The following is a 19,622-nucleotide window of genomic DNA, read 5'->3' as shown; positions in this document are numbered from 1 at the left end:
TTTATCAAACAAATTTTAGTCAAGAAATAGTTTAAAAAAAAATAAAAAAATAAAAAATTTATACTTCTCTATTTTTTGAATATAAATGAAACTCCTCTTATTGCTCGCCTTCGTTACTAGTGTTGTTGGGAGAGAGAAATTTGGGATCATTGTTAAATGAATTTCTATTTTGAGAACATAATTTTTGTATCGTTATTAATGCATATTTTTATTTAGAAACTCATTTAGATAATATTTATAGTAAAAATTATGTCCAAAAATAAAATGATTATCATTCGCACCTTAGGGCCTAAGCTTCTCGATTGAAAGGAGAAACTTGATTTTCAAGCTTGCTTATCACATTTGATCAAGCATAGCTATGAATAATGGAAACTGATGAGTAAATTGTTCGGTTCGGTTCGGTCGGCCGGTCAGCTATTCTAAGTCATCGGGCCGAGAGGACAGATTAGCGATGTGCTCAAGTTATGATAAAGCAGTAGATCTCATGTTCAGATCACCGTGTCATGATGATCTTCCATGGCTTAATCCCTTGTTATAGAAAAAGGATTCTATGGTGCAAAAGCAAACAAAGCTGGCAACTTCTTCAACAGTTTCATTGCATTACATTCCTTCAAGAACCACAAGATCTGCAATCTTTTGCAAGATGTCATTGGCATAATCAGTGGCTCTGAACACATTGAAAAGAACCCAATTGCTCTAATGCTGGCATTAGTAACATTTTGCCATGAGAGCTTCAATACTAATCTCACAAACAGATTAATACAATAGGGGCCACACACCAATAACTTGATTTTTATGCTCATACTAGAAATGACTACATCGACTTGCTTGCGCCACTTAAATATGCGGATATGATACATGGGTACCCCACTCGAGAGCACAGATTGCACGCCGACAAATCAAGCACAGGCTTGAACATCAAAATTTGGGAGTACTATGAAAGCAATGGATAGAGGAGATACCGATATGAGAGAATCAGCATGAACAAGGTTAGGCTTTAAAGGCGGGATCGCTCCGTCCCGCATGAGCTCCAACGGGCTTCCATTCAAGAGCATGGTTTGACTCTGGAGGTGGCCACCTTGTGGGGTTAAATGGTACTCCTCTCTGAAAAGTGGAGCACGCGATGGTCCTTGGCCAACGAATGAGACGGTTTTCTTCAATCCATGAATGAGAATACTCCCTTTGTTGACGGATTGTTCCTCCACATGCAAATTCTGAACACTATTCTGGGTCGTGATAATGAATTTAGTCTGGTTCCTTAAATTGATCAGGAGCAAAGTCACACCTGCCTGCGACACAACGAAGAACAACTGAACTTCTACTGCTCACGGTAGGTGAAGAAAGTACTTTTGATGAAAAATGCAGATTAAACTCGATGTTCAGCCCTGAAAATATCCATCTCCAAACCAACTTATATTTGAACTTCAGGGGCAGAAAGTCATGTGCTGATCGTATCAAGAGTCAACAATTGAGTTCATATGCACTATGCTCACCTCCCGAATAACCTCAAGAATGCAAACGAAAGGATATGTGTATGTGATAGGCCAGAGTCTCCGAGACCTCAACCTTTACATATGCACTGAAAATTCCTAACAGCAGTTAAAACTCTTAACAAAATTTATGCACAGCAAGGTAGTGAGTTTGCAACCCAATAATGGTCAGTTTGGCACTCTAGTTGTTAAGGTACCCTAGTTGGCAGAGTTTGTTCACGGCAAATTTCCTACTCAAAATCGAGGTGAGATGAAACCTTACCCTTCCTTTCAAGCAATGTGCATAACAGCGTAAAGATGGTGGGGCATCACCACTGACGGCAAGAGCACGTTTTCCCATGAGTCGATGCCACAGAAGGGCACTGCCACAAAACAGTCCACCAATTAGCCTTTCATAAGTATGGAGGAAAGACTAAATGCTGATAAAAAGGGAATAACCGGGGATGGAGGAAACTATAAATGAACTCTAGGTATATATACCTGTAGTAATCTGGATTAGGTACTAATGTCGTGGTGTTTAAGAGGCCATAATTCCCACCAACTAAAGACTGCCGGCAATAAACCTTAGTGTCATACTTGGAAGCCATTCCAAGCTGATCTAGATACCTACACCGAATGGTATTAAACAAGCCATGTCAAAGAAATCACACAATACACCTCATGAACTAAGGCAAGTAAAGAGTACACAAAGTTTCAGTCCAGAGTGTCAGAATTACCAGAAGCTGTTAATAAATGTGTTAGATATGTGACGACCGCCACTATTGTATGCCCCACCAGATTCTCCAACCCATGCAGATGCCCAGGGTCCATGCTTCTTGATCGTTTCCTCAAGGTTGATGAACGTGTCCGATATCTGACTCAAGTGACTTGGATCCAATATCTTACTGATAAGATGAGGATCATCACCTGGAAGTGCCATAATGGTCAAACAACGAGATACCCGCAGAATTAGAACTTAACCCTTTTGTCCAGTTTGTTAATAGAGGACTTAGGTTCTTTTTTGGTCAATTGAGGACACAAGATTTTTAAAAAGTCCTAATCAAGTCTTGAGCTCACTATTGATCAAATTCAAGTGTTGGAAACCGACACGGCTCCTACATGGAATATTTGATCACTTGCCACATCATTTCGGACGCCTGAATTCCATCAACAGCGAGCTCGAGAACTGAATGGGGCTTTTTTGAAACCCTAAGTCCTCAGGTGACCAAAATAAAACCTTTTATCTTCAATTGTTTTAGGTCTGGTTTCTGCACTTATCCTATCAAACAATGCCACAGCAGTTGATGAAGAATTGAATTGATGTAGAATTACATGATAACAAGAAATATATATCATACTAAGTTGAAAGGCAGAAGCTAGTGCAATCTGATGTTAAGTAACTCCATAGATCAGTAATTAGTAAGCACAAATTTAGCTTACCTCCACCCAGATTGTATATATGATGGGACATCGCATTGATTACACCTGAACCTGAAACCTGCAGGAGTTTTGCATACCACTGCTGATCATAGAACCCTCCTGGTGCAATGACAGAAGGTTTTGAGCGAGAACTTTTGTACAACTCATTGATTATCTTCTTAAGGAAAATTAGATCCTTTCCATACTGTTCAACAGAGACACAAGCGTCAACTCCACTTCCACTGAGCTCATTACCTTCAAGGAGAGATGAAAAAACAAGTTGAGGTCGATCAAATGGATATATAGCACAAATGCCAATGGTACTAGTTTATACCAAATTCCCATGAGTCAATGGAGTATCCCCGTGCAACTGTGTATTTGATAAAATCATAAGCATTACTGAAGTTCCAATCCCCTCCCCAGACTTGGTCCTTGATCCAGTGCCTTCCATTAAGTGCATTCAGTCCAAAAGTTACAATAGCCCTGCAGTTGAGAGACACCATCTGTTTACCAGTTTCTTTTTCTTGAACTGCTGTTGTATATTTAATCATGAACATCACATTCAACTACAAGACTTGAATACATCACACAATAAATTCAATGTTCTCATAAAAGACGTATTGCGACATGGATGGTATTTGGGCAAAGAAAAGAACTAGCTGCATGACTGGAACATAATTATGAGGCATCCTTATTAGGCAGTAATATATCTAGTACCTATATGATAGTATGCGCGCACGTAGCATATGCTAATTTGGAAAGAGGTTGGACAGAAATCAAGTTATGATCAATGACTCCACAAGATCTTGCATGAGAATCTTACCCTGTCTTACTGAATAAATTGTTCAGCTCATCCCATCTCTTCATGTGTAAACATCCCTTTGAAAAGCCAAACAAGCTACCTTTAATCTTTCTAAATGGTTGGCAACGAAGTCCCAACTGTCCAACATCATACAATACTCGGTCTTGCAAGGATCCTCCAATCCTTATCCTCAAACTCTTGAAAGCTTTTAAGGCACCATAGAGAAAGTGCATTATCATTATATCAGATCCCATTCATGAAATTGTGCAAGTCGGTTCATAGGTAAGGATCACTACCCATTTATTATATGACACTTGGATATGGTAAACATAATTTGCAAAAGCTCAATTTAAGCAAGCTTGTTGATTAGGAGTACAAACCTTGGATTGCCTTCCCAAGAACTGGATGGGACAAGTTCTGGAAATATACCAAAAAGAAAGAATGCAAAAAATAATATTACTGGAATATTGAATTCAATCTAAAGAAATCCTTAGGAAGAGCATTCAAGCCATGAGTCTGGCAGGATCTATACCAGATTTATAACAGATGAATATCCCCACGGACACTGGTCATAATTGCACTTATCATGAGGCCACCAATCAAGAGTTGCGCAAATGAAATTATCATCAGTCTCTGCAATTGCCTCGGAGCCATGAATGATGAGAGTAGAACGTGCAACATCTTGAGCTAATCCCCACGGGAATGAAACAATAAAAATGAACAAGGCTAGGCAGGATAATCCCATTGCTAAGAGTATACTGACAATGGCAGCTACACCAATAGCTCAGGTCATCGAGATGAGCTGCAGGAGAAAGGAGTTCACCCGTGAAAAGCCAACGCACTAAGTCTCAATGCTGTTACTTTGAAATTCATAAATCAGAAGTCGAATTGATAGGACAAAAGAACACCGAGGCTTATTTCTCCTTCAAACAACCCAAGACTTAAAAGGGTGCTCAAATCAAGTTTAAAAGTTCCAGCATTTCCATGACATGAAAAGGTAGCGCCTCAAGAACAGGGCATGCAAAGCATTAAAATATAAGACGATAACAAATTCGATGGCACTTCAGAGAAATTACACAAGCAAGAAGAATCAGAAGCTGAACAGAGCAGACCCCAGTGAGCAGCTAGATATAGTTCCCCGTCTGTTTTCTCAAGAGGGTGTTTACACTACTGACTACACTGTACAGAGAGAAGATGCTTCCACGAACATTCTTTGGACCAGACCTCAAGAAAAGCACATCAATCAAAGAAGAGCAAGGAAACCCAGATAAATGCCAACCTCAAACAGAGTGAATTCCCAGTAACGGTGAAAAGCTCCGGTGTATGGAAAAAGGAAGAGAAAAAGAAGGCGAAAGTCCGCAACTTTATCGAAAAAGGCCAGACCTTTTCACATGCTGTCGGTGTGGATGAGCTCAGGACTCTCCTGTGGCCATTAAGAAGGCAAAGCAAAGAGAACCCATCTCGTGGGCAAAGAGAGCCCGTCTCGTGCGCTAACTTGTCCCTCCTCACCGGCTCACTGGTTGGTGGGGTCAGCATTGAAGAAACTTGTTGGATCTTGGAGACAGTCGGCAGATGCTTACAACGTATTTAATAACCATTCAGTTTTCAAAAATAAATTCTTGAAATGATTTTTTAATTTTATTTTTGGATGAATATTTAAGCATTTGACCACCGCCCGCGGTGGCGTCAGACAAATATTTAAGCATTTGATAACGCATGTCTATTTAGTAACCATATAAATATATTTTATTTGAAAATATTCAATAATCATAAAATTTTTATTTTCAAATTTAGTTAGTCAAGAAAGTACAGTGGGCAGGGGAGAGTTTTAGGTGGATGAAGCGGTTGAACACGTTCAAGAAGCAATAATGGAGGCGATTTGCAAGTGGTCCTGAGCCTTCATTTGAAGAAAAATGCTACCAAGAGCACAAATATTCGCTCGACATGCATCCCAAGACATTAAAAATTTGACCTTTTTGGCAACCCAGAAGCTCTTCCGTTCTTGTAATGAGTAGTCAGTCAGGCATTAGCTGGAGAAGTTGACATGCTTTTGTCTATAAAATTCTTTTGTAGCAGAACACAGGCAAGCACACTCAACGGCGCAGATCTGGGGCAGAACATGTTTGGGAAAATTTAGGAAAAGCGATTGGGGTGTTTTGTCTGATTCTGTTCTACTGGCGTATAAGTCGGTACGCCATGTGTTTCTCCTTGATTGACCGTGGTTAAAGGTGCACGTAATAATTATTATATTTCTCTATTTTTCTATCTTTATATTTTGGGAAAAAACCACAAAAAAACCCTAAATTTTATTGAGAGTGACAAATTTACCCAATTTTTTCTGTGGCATAAAAATTCCCAAAATTTACCAACCGTAACACATTTATCCCAAACATTTTTGTAGCACAAAAATCTTCATGTGACACATTTACCCTACATTGTAGGCTCTTTTTACTTTTTAAATTTTTTTTCTTTTTTTCTTTTTCTTCTTCTTCTCTCTTCCTTTCGCCGGCCATGGCGAAGGGGTAGAGGGAAGCTGGTGTCTGTCGAGGGCTGCCCTCGCCGGACGCTAGCTTCCCTTCGCCGCCTCCACCATGGGGAAGAGAGAAGAAGAAGGAAAAAAAACATAAAAAATAAGACGAAAATATCCTTGATGGGGTAAATGTGTCACAGTTTGTAAAGTTTGTGATTTTTCATGTTACAAAAAAATGTTTAGAGTAAATTTGTCACTTTTGGCAAAGATTAGGGTTTTTTTGTGATCTTTTCCCTTATATTTTTTAGAATAAATTTGAAACAGAATTCTATATGGTAATACAATTTCGTTTTTATATTTTTTAACAAAAATGGGAAGTAAAAATTTGTACTTTTCAACTTTTGGAATAAAAATGAGAAATAAAAATTATTTTCATCATTTGCCCTCGCTACTAACCAATTGCCCCCCGCCACTCACTCGTTGATTGCCTATAAAGAATAAATTTTGTGTCATTATGAAATGAATTTCTATTGTAGGAATTAAAATTTTATGTCGTTTATCAAACATATATTTTTGTTTAGAAACTCGTTTAGGAAATGAAAATAGAAAAATTATTTTTTGTCCAAAAAATTGATTTTTGTGTTATAATTATTATCATTAATGATCTAAGTATCTATGTTGCTCTCATTCCATGAAGTGATATCTCACTGCAAATCTAATATTGTAGGTATGTGGCACATAAGATCAACAACCGGATTCTGTCAGATTAGGCGTTGCGAGGGAATCTATGACCAAACGAGTTTTATGTTGTCTTGGTTTTTTAAGATTTAAAAAGGTTAAAGCATCTCAAGATTGGTCGTGAAAAAGCAGGATCGAGGAGGGCAGTTTTTTAAGATTTAAAAGAAAGTATTGAGGAGAAAATTAGACAAGTGGGTTTGGGTAAGACACGTAAGAAATGTGAAAGAAAGTTAGATGAGTGAGTTGTAGTCGAAAAGGCCGAATAAATGGACCCGTGTCGTTTTAAGTTGTACTTGTCACATCATGAGAAAAAATATCGTGTACACCCCTTAGATTGTGTTTGGCAATCGAAATAAAATTTGGGATAAGATATGATTTCGAATATAAATGGAATATAAACAGGATAAAATTATCATATGGAGGAGGAGGTGGTGAGATAAAGGTGGATAGGATTTAAAAGTCTATATATAGGAAAGTTATTTTTCTCAAATAAGAAACTTATTAAATTAACAAAATTGAAATTATATTTTATAAATAATATTTGAATTCTAATTTAAGAAATTAAAAATAAAAATTATTTTAATTAATCTTATTTTAATTTATATATTCAACTTTAATTCTATCTTATAATAAACATTCAATCTATAAATTAAATACTTATATTTATTATATATTTCAGGTATTTTTGTATTTAAGTATGTTAGCACAGTTTATTATTTGATAAAATTTTATTAAAGAATGATGAAAGGGAAAATAATAAAGAAAATAATATAAAAAGAGGAAAAAAAAAAAAGGGTTAATATCCTAAAAACCTCAAACCGTGGAACCTATTTTACCAAAAATTTTTTTGACCCAAAATGGATATTGTATATCTTTAACAAATTTACCCCAAACTAGAATGTGAAGTGACCAACTTAGTTTCAAATAAGTGACATATGACAGTTAACTGATATATTAATTTGGGATTTTACGCTACATTTATCACAGTTTACAATTTTTGTTATTTTTTTGTGGTATTAATACAATTTAGTGGATGATATATTTGTTACAAATTTACTAGTTTGGGGTTTTTTGGTCGAATAAATTTGTTTGGGGTAAATTTATCATAAATGTAAGTTTTTATGGTTTGGGGTTTTGTGACAAGTGGTCAAAAAAAAAAATAGTTTATGGTAAATTTGTCATAAATGTACAAGTTTTGGGTTTTTCAGGTTATTAACCCAAAAAATAATAATGAAGGAATAGTGTGTTACGAGAGATTTTCACCATCTCCGTTTATGAGAGGGAGCAATGGAGAGAGAGTGAGTGCAAGGGAGGTAGAAGTAGGAGTGAGTATGATTCGACTGAGCGGTTCCCACTTTAAAACCAAGAATTGCCCAATAAGGATTGAATCTAAAAAATTGAAATTGAGACCTGCCCGAGAACTAAACCGCTAGTCTAATTCGATTCCTGGTGGGTCCATGGAACCAATTTTCAATCCCTACAAAGTTTGTTTAGCCTTATATTGGGGTTGAATTACAAGCCATTTATTTTCATTAAAGATTAAAAATGATAGGAAAAAAAAATAAATAATACTCATTAGCTAAAAACTTAATTTCTTTGAAAGTTATGATATGGTTCTCTTAAAGTTTCCCAACATTATAAATATATGAAGAATTAGACTCCACGTTAAAATCCTAAACTCCATAAAAGTTAAAACATTAATTGCTTTATTTATCTTTTTTTAATGTCAACCTAATTTAGTCATGGGAATGGTATTATACTCTTAAAAGAGCCGTTGGCTCTTATGGAGATCTCCAATCGGTTCTCTCATTCCTCTACATTTGTTTATTTTGTTTTAGTTGAGAAAGCAAGTAATGAATTATTAGAATAAAAAAAAAAAAAAAATCAAGGGTTCATCTTATTGCACACTCAAGCGACACAATTAGTCAATAATACTTAATAACTACATATAGTTGGTAAAAAAAAACTACAAAATAATTAAGTAAAATGAATAATATATATATATATATATATATATATATATATATATATATATATCAATCCTCCAAAGTGGGTGGGCGAGCAGTTCCATGCTCCGAATCAATAATCGGACTGGTACTTACCAATTCCATTAAATTGGAACTGAAAATCGGATCCCCCATGGGAATTGCTGGTTCCAGTTTGTTCAATCTGGTTTCAAGCAGTATGAATGGTTCTCGACTTTTTTGCACACCTTTGGCAAAAGAGAGATAGCGTGTAGAGAGAAGAGAAAGGGAGGAGAGAAGACAAAGAAGAGTTTTTAAAACAATGTGACATTGGGCCCCATTTTGAACACATGTCACGACTTCAAGAGCTTTCTTTTTGCTACGCTGGTTATATAAAGTGCACACAATATTTCCTGTGATACTCGAATACCACCGAATATTTTCTCCTTAGGCTTCATTTATTTTGCGAAAAACAACTTTTGGGAAAATATTTTCTAAATTTTTTTGCATTCCTTTCACAGAAAATGATTCAGGAAAAATATTTTCCATCGATGGAAAAAAATCTTAAAATGGGGAAAATATTTTCCACTTTTCAAGATGATGAAAACATTTTTCCCATTCACTTTCTTTTATCTCACATCTATGCTAACATTTTCATCTTTACTTTTTCTTTTTCTTTTTCCATTTTATAAAAAAAAAAAAAAAAATTCTAATTCATTTTCTTTTTCCTTTGTTTCTTCTTTCTTTTTAAACTTTTGTCTTAGCCGATCGTCGGTCATCAAGTGCGCCTTGAGCTCAAGGATCGTTGATCTCTAGCGATCTCCTTACTCCCCAAATCGACGAGCTCAAGGCCTTGAGCTTGTAGGCCGTCACCATGGCTAGTGATCGACTGAAGAAGAAGAAGATAAAAAGAAATAAAATAAAAATAAAATATAACTTAAATTTTGATTTTTTTAAATATAAATAATTAAAAATCAATTTGAAAAATTTATTTAAAAATAGTACATAGAGGAAAAATTTTCCTTACCAAACAGCATATTTTTTCCGCCTCATTTTGAAACTTTAGCTGAACACTATAAAATAATTACATTTTCCTAAAAAACAACTTTATGAAAATTTATTTTCAAAAATGCCATATCCTCCACGAAATGAATGGAGCTTTAATATGGCATTTCCAAGCAAAATTCGTACCCTCATAGTATGTTATTAATCATCCAAAGTATGCTTAATTCTTTTGTTCTCAAAAGTCAGCATAGCACGATAAAATTTTATGGGCTAATAAAACTTTATCTTACCAAGTGCGGTCGATTATATAACTTGCTTTATGCCGTAACTATTTGATAAAAAATGCATCTTTATTCTTACCAAAGTAAAGAACAGACAGAAGGAAGAAGGAGTGCATGGGAATTTTTCTGTTTTTCTGTATATCATTCAATGTTTGTTACACTGTAATATAATACAGAAGATTTGAAAAGAGATATTTTTACTTTCGTTTAATATCTCAATCTAATCAATCTAAATCAATATCAATCCAATCTAATCCGGATCTAATGCATTCATAACCTAAAATAGATTCTGCATATCTTCCAACATAAACAGCCCGTGATGAGCAAAAATCATTAAATCGGACAAATTAACAGCTAATCTTCTAAACAGGACACTTCTGATCGTGTCTTTCAAGTCTGAAAGTAGCTATCGTCGGTCAACAATAATGGCTGTACCAACCTCTAGAATAGCGAAACATCACACACTGCTCAAGATTTCAACATCTACCCTTCTATCAAACCGACACCATCGATTCTTCTGCAGTTTTAAAGATCAGACCTTTTAGCACCACCATGTCCTTCTGATTATGCTCCAGTGCGAGCACGACAATTGTGGGCACGAGCAATGCTCGAGTTGTCGCCCATTCCGGGCGTGATTGAGATGAAATGGGCTCACATGCATACCGCCTAAGGAGGAGAAATTTTCCCACTTGGGACAATATTGGATTCCATCGTAAGGATCAGACCTTTTAGAACCATTGTTCTTGGCTCCTAAGACCATGATTTGACATTGGTGTATCCCTTTGGTTATGTTCTGGTTTGAGTATGATGGTCGTGTGTATAAGCAATGCTCGAGCTATCGCCCATTCTAAATACAATTGAGATCGAGTGAGCTCACATGCATGTCGCCTAAGAGGGAGAAATTTTTCCACTTGGGACAATATTTGATTCTATCGTAAAAATCAGACCTTTTAGAACCATCTATCTTGGGTCATCAGACCATGATGCGACACTAGTGTATTCCTTTGGTCATGTTCTGGCTCGAGTTTGATGGTCATGTGTATGAGCAATGCTCGAGCTGTCGCCCGTTCTAGATACGATTGAGATCGAGTGGGCTCACATGCACAAAAACCGAGGGCGAGGAATTTTCCAACTTGGGATAGCGTTGGATTCCATTGAAAAGCAGGGTGGGCCGACTTTAGCAGAGCCGCAAGAGCCCAAGAAAGTGAAGACACCTCTCTCTCTCTCTCTCTCTCTCTATTTCTTGATGACCTTCCTTTTCCTGTACAAAAAGGAGCAGGGGGGTTGCCGCTTCGCCTCGCCACGCCATTGCCTCATCGGACCTTGGTCGGATCGCGAACAGGTTCCTAACTTCCGACCCAAATGCGGGTCGCTCATGATCCTTGTCGGCGCGAATGAATTTTTGGGAAAGTGATTAGCGAATCGGTCTGCGATTTCGGCGTGCGCCTCGAGACCAGGTCGGGCGTTTGCTGCTACTTGTTGTGCAAGTCAATGGGATGAACGGTTCTGTCTTCGCGTTTGACGACGATGGTTTCGCTTGTTGGGTTCTCTTTTTCGGCTTGTTTCGTGTTGTGGGTTGTTTCTTGATTGTCTTTTCTTGGCGATGCCCGGCTTGGCTATGTTGAATTCTCTGGGAAAGTTTCGTTTTTCCTCGTTTTTCCCACGTGCTGTCGTGATTCTGATGAGTGTTTTCTTTCTTCTCTTCGGGGAAGAGGCGGCCTTTTCGAAGGATTGATCGTGACAGGGAAATGTGCTTCTTGTGCTTGCCTTTTCTTGCAGGATCATAGAGAATTGCAGTTGCTGAATTTGGTATTTTTATTGCTAACAGGGTTGTTGGGAATGTGCTCCTTAATGCCGGCGTGTGAAATTCTGCTTCGCGAAGGATGTCAATTCGTGGCATTGCAGCAGCTCTTGAAGATATGTGGAAATTAAACTGTTTTTTTGTGATGGTTCACCTGCGAACTTGAAAATGAGCCTATGTTGATGAATTTACTGGACTGGATGGATCTAAAGGAGAATACTTTGATTCTGCAGCGTCAAAGAAATATCAGATTGGGAATTATGTTCAATGATTTTTACGCTAGCAAATTTTGGTTACAAGGACTGATAAGCTCTGGAACATTTTGATTTAAATCAGGCTTAATATGACAAGATAATGCGGAACAGGAAACATGGCAACTACTCCTGTAGATCCCTGTGTTTCCTGTCAGGTGCTTCCGCTAGCACCTAAGTCTGAAGAGGATTGTAATGATATGAATGGTGTAGCTTCAGAAACTAGTGAACTGCAGATTGTCCAAGAGAAAATCATCTGTCCTATTGACAATGCTCTCAGTTGCAGGGAAGGTTGCAATGAGCATCTCAAACCTATAAATAATGAGTACCCAGTTGGTGTGCATCCTTCTAGTGATGAGGATGGAGTGCCTGTTGAAGTGGTTCCAGATTCTCGGGTGAGTGATTTGGAGACTCCGGGAGTTGCTGATTCAGTGGCATCCCTGAATACAGGGTTGACATCTCAGGATGCTCCATCTGAAGACACCAAGTATGAAGATTCTGGGCAGTCTACTACAGCTGCTTCTGTTGGAGACTCTGGGGGCCAACCTCTTAATGATGCACCGAAAGGTCAGATCATTGGTGTTCCTGCAGAAGATGACTCTACTGAAAGCAAGGAAAGGTTCAGGCAGCGCCTTTGGTGCTTTCTATTTGAGAATCTTAATAGGGCTGTTGATGAACTTTATCTTCTGTGTGAGCTAGAATGTGACTTGGAGCAGATGAAAGAGGCCATTCTTGTATTGGAGGAAGCTGCATCCGATTTTAAGGAGCTAGCCTCTAGAGTAGAGAAATTTGAAAATGTGAAAAAGTCCACTTCATCATCTCCTGATTTACTACCAGTAAATTTGAAGACTGATCATCGCCGGCCACATGCTCTCTCTTGGGAGGTAAGCCTGGGTCCAGATTTGCTCATGTTAAATGATATATATTGCTGAAATATGCAGTTCGATTGTGAAAATCATTAATTGGGCATATAATTGCGTTTACGTAATATACAGGCACCATGGTCTGTTACTATGTTAATGAAACTGAATAAGTGGAGTAATTCAACATTTTTGTTGTTTTGTCTATCATTTGGGCAAAGCAGTCTGCAGTGGGCCTTAATTAGATTTCCCGGAATCATGGTCACTATGAAATTTATCAACCTCTTTGCAGCTAAAATAAGATATGATCTCGTAGTAAATTCTTTCCTGATAGTTTATCAGATCCCTTGCAATTTTTTGGGAGCTAAACCTCTTATACTTACCTCTCCAATAAATTTCATCAGCCGCTCTATACTGCTTGCAGGTACGTAGAATGACGACTTCACCCCACAAAGCAGAGATACTATCTTCATCTGTTGAGGCTTTCAGGAAAATACAACATGAAAGGGCAAGTCTTCATCTTGCCGACGGTGCAAATTCTCTGGCATCTGAGTGTATAAAATGCCAACATATGCTGGACAGTCTAAGTAAGTCTGATGGAAAAAGTGATACAACTGTCAGTATTAAAGATACATCCCCAAAATCTAGAAAGCATAATGGAAGCTCTGATCTTGTCTGTGGGAGCTCGACTGTAGAGATGCAAAAGGTCTCATCAGGGAGGCCCAGCAAAGTAAATTTTGGACAAAATGGCCATGTCACTTCCCAAAACTTACGCTCTCCAGGAGACTTTGACATTTTAAAGCCACATTCGAAGAATGGAAGTGCATCTTGCTCTGCAAGAAAGAGCTCCAGAGAGCAAGGATCTGAACCAGAGAAGCTGATTGCTCGGAAGGACAAAGTCCTGTCAGAGGGTACAGTTCAGAGACAGCCCAAATACGTGGATCATTTAAAAAGGCATGGTCCATTTTGTGGAAATGATAGGGAAAAAAGAAACATAAATTCATGGAAGACCTTAGATGCTTGGAAGGAGAAGAGGAACTGGGAGGAGATACTTTCATCTCCAATTCGTGTCTCTTCACGTATCTCGCATTCCCCAGGACTGAACAGGAAAAGTGCTGAGCGTGCACGAACTCTGCATGATAAACTAATGTCCCCTGAGAAGAAGAAGAAAACTGCTCTGGATTTGAAAAAGGAAGCAGAGGAAAAACATGCACGAGCTATGAGGATCAGAATTGAGTTAGAGAATGAGAGAATGCAAAAGTTGCAGCGCACATCAGAAAAGTTGAACCGTGTGAATGAATGGCAAGCCGTCCGCAGCATGAAGTTGAGGGAAGGAATGTATGCTCGTCATCAACGCAGTGAATCTCGACATGAAGCTTTTCTAGCTCAGGTTGTGAGGAGAGCTGGTGATGAAAGCACCAAAGTTAATGAAGTTCGTTTCATCACTTCCTTAAATGGAGAGAATAAGAAGCTCATGTTGCGTCAGAAGCTCCATGATTCTGAGGTGAGGAGAGCTGAGAAACTTCAGGTGATGAAAACAAAGCAGAGAGAAGATTTGGCAAGAGAGGAAGCGGTAATAGAACGTAGAAAACTCATTGAAGCTGAGAAACTACAACGTCTTGCAGAGACACAGAGAAAAAAGGAAGAGGCACAAGTTAGGAGAGAAGAGGAACGTAAAGCATCAAGTGCGGCACGAGAGGCCAGGGCAATGGAGCAGCTTCGGAGGAAGGAAGTTAGAGCAAAGGCCCAGCAAGAAGAAGCTGAACTTCTTGCACAAAAATTAGCTGAGAGACTTCGTGAGAGTGAACAGCGTCGCAAGTTTTATCTGGAACAAATTAGGGAGAGGGCTTCAATGGATTTCAGAGATCAATCCTCGCCTTTACTACGGCGGTATGTAAACAAGGAGTCTCAGGGAAGAGATAGTAATGAAGATGATCAAGCAAATGTAAGTCCAGGCACAACTACTCTGGCTACAGGCAACGCTGTAGCTCAGCATTCACTGAAACGAAGAATTAAAAGGATTCGCCAAAGGCTTATGGCTCTGAAATATGAATATCCTGAACCTTTGCTTGGTTCTGAAAATACTAGTATTGGATATAGGACAGCAGTAGGGACAGCCAGGGCCAAAATTGGTAGGTGGCTTCAAGAACTTCAAAGACTTCGGCAAGCTAGAAAAGAAGGGGCTCCAAGTATAGGATTGATAATTGCTGACATGATTAAGGTACTTAGTTTTGTACTTCTGTATCCACACTTCCATCACCTGTTTGTAATTCAAACCTTCAACTTCTGTAACATGCTTCGATACCTAGTATGTCATGTTTTTCAATTATCAGATAGTATCAACTATTGTCATTTGGTTGCAGAGGTTGAAGGTTGCAAAACTTTCAAAAACATTTGGACATCTTCAAAAACATTTATAAGTAAACTTTCAGTTTGTACTCATTGTGTGGTTGTCCCCATCCTTGTATTTCTGTAGTTAACTGCTGGCTCTGGTGACATTATGGAAAATATTGATTTATACTAGTTGTTGGAATGGGGCAGGCCGATTTTTTCTTCTCCTGCTCCCTTTATAGGTGAAACAGAATCTCTATAGGACCCCAGGGGGAAGCAAACCCAATATGGGCAAAGATCAATCTTTCCATCCGTGTTTAAACTTGAAACTTAAATGCTATTTGGACTTCTTTGTGCCAGTAGATATCAACATGTGTCATTCTTGAGAGGTTGCTATTTTGTTTGTGACTTCAGGCGATTGTGCTTTTCCTTCTGATTATTCTACATTCTATTGTTTGTTAGTTTCTAGATGGAAAGGACCCTGAACTGCAGGCTTCACGCCAAGCTGGTTTGATTGACTTCATAGCTTCTGCCCTCCCTGCCTCTCATACGTCAAAGCCTGAAGCCTGCCAGGTGACAGTGCATCTTTTGAAACTTTTGAAGGTGGTGCTCTCAGTGCCTGCAAACCGGAGTTATTTTCTTGCACAGAATCTGTTGCCTCCTATTGTACCCATGCTATCAGCAGCTCTCGAAAACTATGTAAAGATTGCAGCATCTTTAAACATTAGCAGTAGCACTGGAAACAACGTAATTTCAAGTAAAACGTCTGTTGAAAACTTCGAAATAACATCTGAAGTTTTAGATGGTTTCCTTTGGACCGTGACAGCAATAATTGGTCACATCAATCCAGATGAGCAACAGCTCCAAATGAGGGAAGGCTTGCTGGAATTGTTGATTGCCTATCAGGTGATTCATCATCTGCGAGATCTGTTTGCACTCTATGATCGGCCCCAGGTTGAAGGGTCCCCATTTCCTTCCTCCATTGTTTTGAGCATTCATCTATTGGTAGTTTTGACAGCCAGGCCTGGGGCAAAAAATAGTATTGACCGGGAATTTTTCCCAGCAGAAACTGAAGGGGGATTTGAAAGTGCTGGAGCTAAACCTGTGGATTCTGCAGGTTTGGGAAATTTCTCAGAGGATAACTCCTTTCACAATCAGAGACATCATGAAGAGGGTGGTAGCAGAGTAGTGCCCTCACCTGGGGTATCTGAGATTTTACCTTCAAATAAAGGCAGCGAGATAATGAAGAGTAATGAGGCACAATCTGCTGTTAGGGACAGTGAAAAGGCTCTTATGGGAGATAGTGCAGTTCAGCAGGATAGTAGTCCGGTCACGATTCATGTTACTGCTGAAACAGAGCAAAACCTGACGGAGGATATTGCTGAACCTTCTATACCTCTGGAAGACTGTAAATTGTTGGTGAACAACTGTGGTCAGCAAAAAGATGAAACCACATCAAGCTCAAAGCAACCGGTGGCATTGCTTCTTTCTGCTATCTCAGAAACCGGTTTAGTCAGTCTTCCTTCTCTGTTAACCTCCGTGCTTTTACAAGCAAACAATAGGTTGTCGCAAGATCAGGTAACATCTGATAGAGAATCTACTTCCTTACACTAATGCCTGACTGATTTTTTGTCTAACTGCCCCTGTGCTTTTCTTATTATTTGAGTCATCTAATTTTTGTCACAAGAAGGTGGGAATAGTCCTTTTTTTTTTGGGCATCTCACAGTGACAGTTTCTGTTTCATACATCTAAATCCTTCAGTTCTGCCATTTTGGATACTGATAAAATGCCTAAAAATGAGGCTTGATGATCTCATACATCAAACGTTATTGCCTTTCCTTTTCTTTTCTTCCTCTTTCTTTCTTTTTTTTTTTTTTTTGGTCTTGGTGTACAATGATATAGTTGTTACATTGATATCTGGATTTGGACGAATATTCCCAGATGTTCATTCATCTATCCACCGTTTCATTTTAAGCTGTCACGTCCTGAAATCAGGTCTAGGCTGAATCATTCTTCGGACTAGGCATTTCCAAGTTAATTGCCCCTTCAGTCTGTAGCTGATATGACATTGTGGTATTTTGCTAAGGTCCAAATATTGAAGATTAAGTGGTTTTGTCACTTCCATTTCAGGCTCCCTATGTCCTTCCATCTAATTTTGAAGAAGTAGCCACTGGAGTGCTGAAGTTCCTTAACAATTTGGCATATCTTGATATTGCAATAATGCAGAAAATGCTGGTAAGTGTGCCATGTCCTCTGTGATATTGTGGTCATTTTGTGAGAATGCCCATTTAATATGCTTGTCTGCTAATGTATTTTTTTACCTCTCAGGCTAGGCTGGACCTCAAGATGGAATTTTTCCATTTGATGAGTTTTTTCCTCTCTCATTGTAACAGCAAGTGGAAATCACCAAAAGACCAGGTATGGTTCCTATTGCACAATCGTGACTGGAACATCTTATTAGAAACTCACAAGAATCGGATACTGGGTCAGTTGTGTCTAGCTACATGAATTTCAGCAGAGATTATAGATTGAAAGTTCTGCGTATGGTTGTAAGCTGGGGATCATCAGTAGATTGGCTGAAAAGGTTACATGTCATCATGTCTGTGAATTTGGTGTCTGTTGGTCGGCTAGGCGGGCTACATGCTTTAGGTTTCTTATATACTCCCATTATCGTTTGAAAGCCAAAATTATTAGTGGCAGCATTTCAGCTGGCCTCTTGTGCTTACATGCTTTACTGTATTTTCAGGTGGGCCTTCTTTTAATTGAATCGCTCTTGCTTCTCGGTCACTTTGCTCTCTTCCACACTGAGAATCAAGCAGTCCTGCGGTGGGGAAATAGTCCTACCATTCTTCACAAGGTCAGTGAAAGGAGACCACTGAGAGCATGTTTTTCTTTTTTCTTCTGTCAAATGTACAGAACCTGACTGCTCAGTGAACAAAAACAGGTATGCGATCTGCCTTTTGTCTTCTTCAGCGACCCAGACCTGATGCCAGTATTAGCTGGTACATTGGTTGCCGCTTGTTACAGGTGTGAGCAGAATAGGGGTGTTATTCAACAGGAGCTCAGCATTGACATGCTACGCTCATTACTGAAATCATGCAAAAATGCTTCACCCTCAAGTCGATCCCATCAAGTTTTAGACAATTCCCCTTTTAATTCCTGTGAGAATGTTCAGCTGGGTCTTGAAAGTAAAAAGCCTCAAGCAGACAAACTGAGGCCTAGCCGGGGCAGTGGCAGAAACTCTAGAAACTCTCTAATCAAGGGTTTTTCTGCTGGAAATAATGCCAGGCTAGGGAAGAAGAGAGAAAAAGCAGTAAAAGTTTGTGAAGAAACCGCTGCTAAATATGACTTACCGATAACTGGTACTACGACCACATTGCATTCTAAATTCCCTGACAGCTTCATTGATAGCGCCGACAAATTCTTTGCAGCAGGTTTTAGTGAACTGGGCGACGCATGATAAGTTCTTTCGAAACATGAAAGTCTGGCCAGCAATTCAAATCTGAAGCAGCAGCTAACCGATTGTCGTTGGTCTTGTTCATCTGGTATGCATTATATTTGTCTGCTTATCTTAACAACAAAAATGAAGCTTCAGGAAAGGGCGGTGTTGGGCGACAATTTCTGTTTTGTTATGGGCAGTTGGTGGAAGAAAATGCCGAACAGGATGATAAGGCTCTAACCTTTGGCAGGCTAAGCTGTCTTTGTAACTATACATGCCATTCTGTATAAGCACATACTATCCGCAGCCTCGTTCTTTTCCAATACTTTCCAGTACAGTCAAGTGATATAGAAGTGGGTAAATCTTTCGTTGCCTTTAGCTATAAGAGGTGGGCGAAGCCCAGCATGAATTATCGAACTTATTTCTTATAACAGAGAAGCTGTTGTTCACGGAATGTGTGAGAGCTCTTTATTTGCACTTTTAATACTAATGGAGCAGCTTTGATAGCAAGTTGTGGTTGAAGTTCTAGCTTTACCTGGTTCTTACACTTTCCGTTTTTAAAGGGCCACGTTTGATAACAATTTTGTTCTCGGGAATAGATTTTGATAAGAAATTATTCTTTTTTATTCTGTTCCCGGAACAATTTTTAAGCATTTTAAGCCGTTTGGTAACTGTCCAAAATTTCTTATTCTAAAATATACATGCGTTTGGTATTGTGGTCATTAATTCTATTTTAAATCAATTTATTTTAATTTTTAAATAGTTTTTTTTTCATTTTTTTTTTTTTTTTTT

The 19,622-nt window shown here is 38.6% G+C and overlaps 2 protein-coding genes across 7 annotated transcripts; one reads left to right on the top strand and one right to left on the bottom strand.

Moving 5' to 3' along the window:
* Positions 1-572: 572 nt before the first annotated feature.
* LOC104420262 (heparanase-like protein 1) lies at positions 573-5,199 on the bottom strand. Of its 4 annotated transcripts, none has more exons than XM_018867658.2 (10): positions 5,074-5,199; positions 4,223-4,492; positions 4,071-4,107; positions 3,712-3,895; positions 3,223-3,371; positions 2,910-3,143; positions 2,207-2,396; positions 1,971-2,096; positions 1,753-1,852; positions 573-1,289 (listed from the first exon to the last, which is right to left on the bottom strand). In XM_018867658.2, the coding sequence occupies exons 2-10, from the start codon at positions 4,433-4,435 to the stop codon at positions 900-902; spliced, it is 1,623 nt and encodes a 540-aa protein (XP_018723203.2). In that variant the 5' UTR covers positions 4,436-4,492; positions 5,074-5,199; the 3' UTR covers positions 573-899. The 4 variants fall into 4 exon arrangements, with proteins under 4 accessions (XP_018723203.2, XP_010030444.2, XP_010030437.2 ...); XM_010032142.3 differs by having other exon boundaries at positions 4,970-5,172; XM_010032135.2 differs by lacking the exon at positions 5,074-5,199 and adding an exon at positions 4,767-4,963.
* Positions 5,200-11,370: 6,171 nt separating this feature from the next.
* LOC104420245 lies at positions 11,371-19,284 on the top strand. Of its 3 annotated transcripts, none has more exons than XM_010032121.3 (8): positions 11,371-11,605; positions 11,977-13,084; positions 13,485-15,281; positions 15,854-16,969; positions 17,522-17,626; positions 17,720-17,809; positions 18,138-18,248; positions 18,336-19,284. In XM_010032121.3, exons 2-8 carry the CDS (start codon positions 12,320-12,322, stop codon positions 18,849-18,851), a joined length of 4,500 nt encoding a protein of 1,499 aa, XP_010030423.2. In that variant the 5' UTR covers positions 11,371-11,605; positions 11,977-12,319; the 3' UTR covers positions 18,852-19,284. The 3 variants fall into 3 exon arrangements, with proteins under 3 accessions (XP_010030423.2, XP_039161768.1, XP_010030429.2); XM_039305834.1 differs by having other exon boundaries at positions 11,928-13,084; XM_010032127.3 differs by having other exon boundaries at positions 11,378-11,490.
* Positions 19,285-19,622: the final 338 nt, after the last annotated feature.

This window comes from Eucalyptus grandis, chromosome 2 (genome assembly GCF_016545825.1).
Source record: "Eucalyptus grandis isolate ANBG69807.140 chromosome 2, ASM1654582v1, whole genome shotgun sequence".
NCBI lineage: Eukaryota > Viridiplantae > Streptophyta > Magnoliopsida > Myrtales > Myrtaceae > Eucalyptus > Eucalyptus grandis.
The sequence above is the reverse complement of the archived record's forward strand: the minus strand, read 5'-3'. Positions and strand labels throughout refer to the sequence as shown.

Coding starts and splice junctions, on each gene's coding strand:
- LOC104420262 (XM_018867658.2), bottom strand. CDS start 4,435: ATGGGATTATCCTGCCTAGCCTTGTTCATTTTTATTGTTTCATTCCCG. Junction 3,896..4,070: donor TCTTGGGAAGGCAATCCAAG/GTTTGTACTCCT, acceptor GTGCCTTAAAAG/CTTTCAAGAGTTTGAGGATA. Junction 2,097..2,206: donor ACATTTATTAACAGCTTCTG/GTAATTCTGACA, acceptor CATTCGGTGTAG/GTATCTAGATCAGCTTGGAA.
- LOC104420245 (XM_010032121.3), top strand. CDS start 12,320: ATGGCAACTACTCCTGTAGATCCCTGTGTTTCCTGTCAGGTGCTTCCG. Junction 13,085..13,484: donor CACATGCTCTCTCTTGGGAG/GTAAGCCTGGGT, acceptor TACTGCTTGCAG/GTACGTAGAATGACGACTTC. Junction 15,282..15,853: donor TAATTGCTGACATGATTAAG/GTACTTAGTTTT, acceptor ATTGTTTGTTAG/TTTCTAGATGGAAAGGACCC.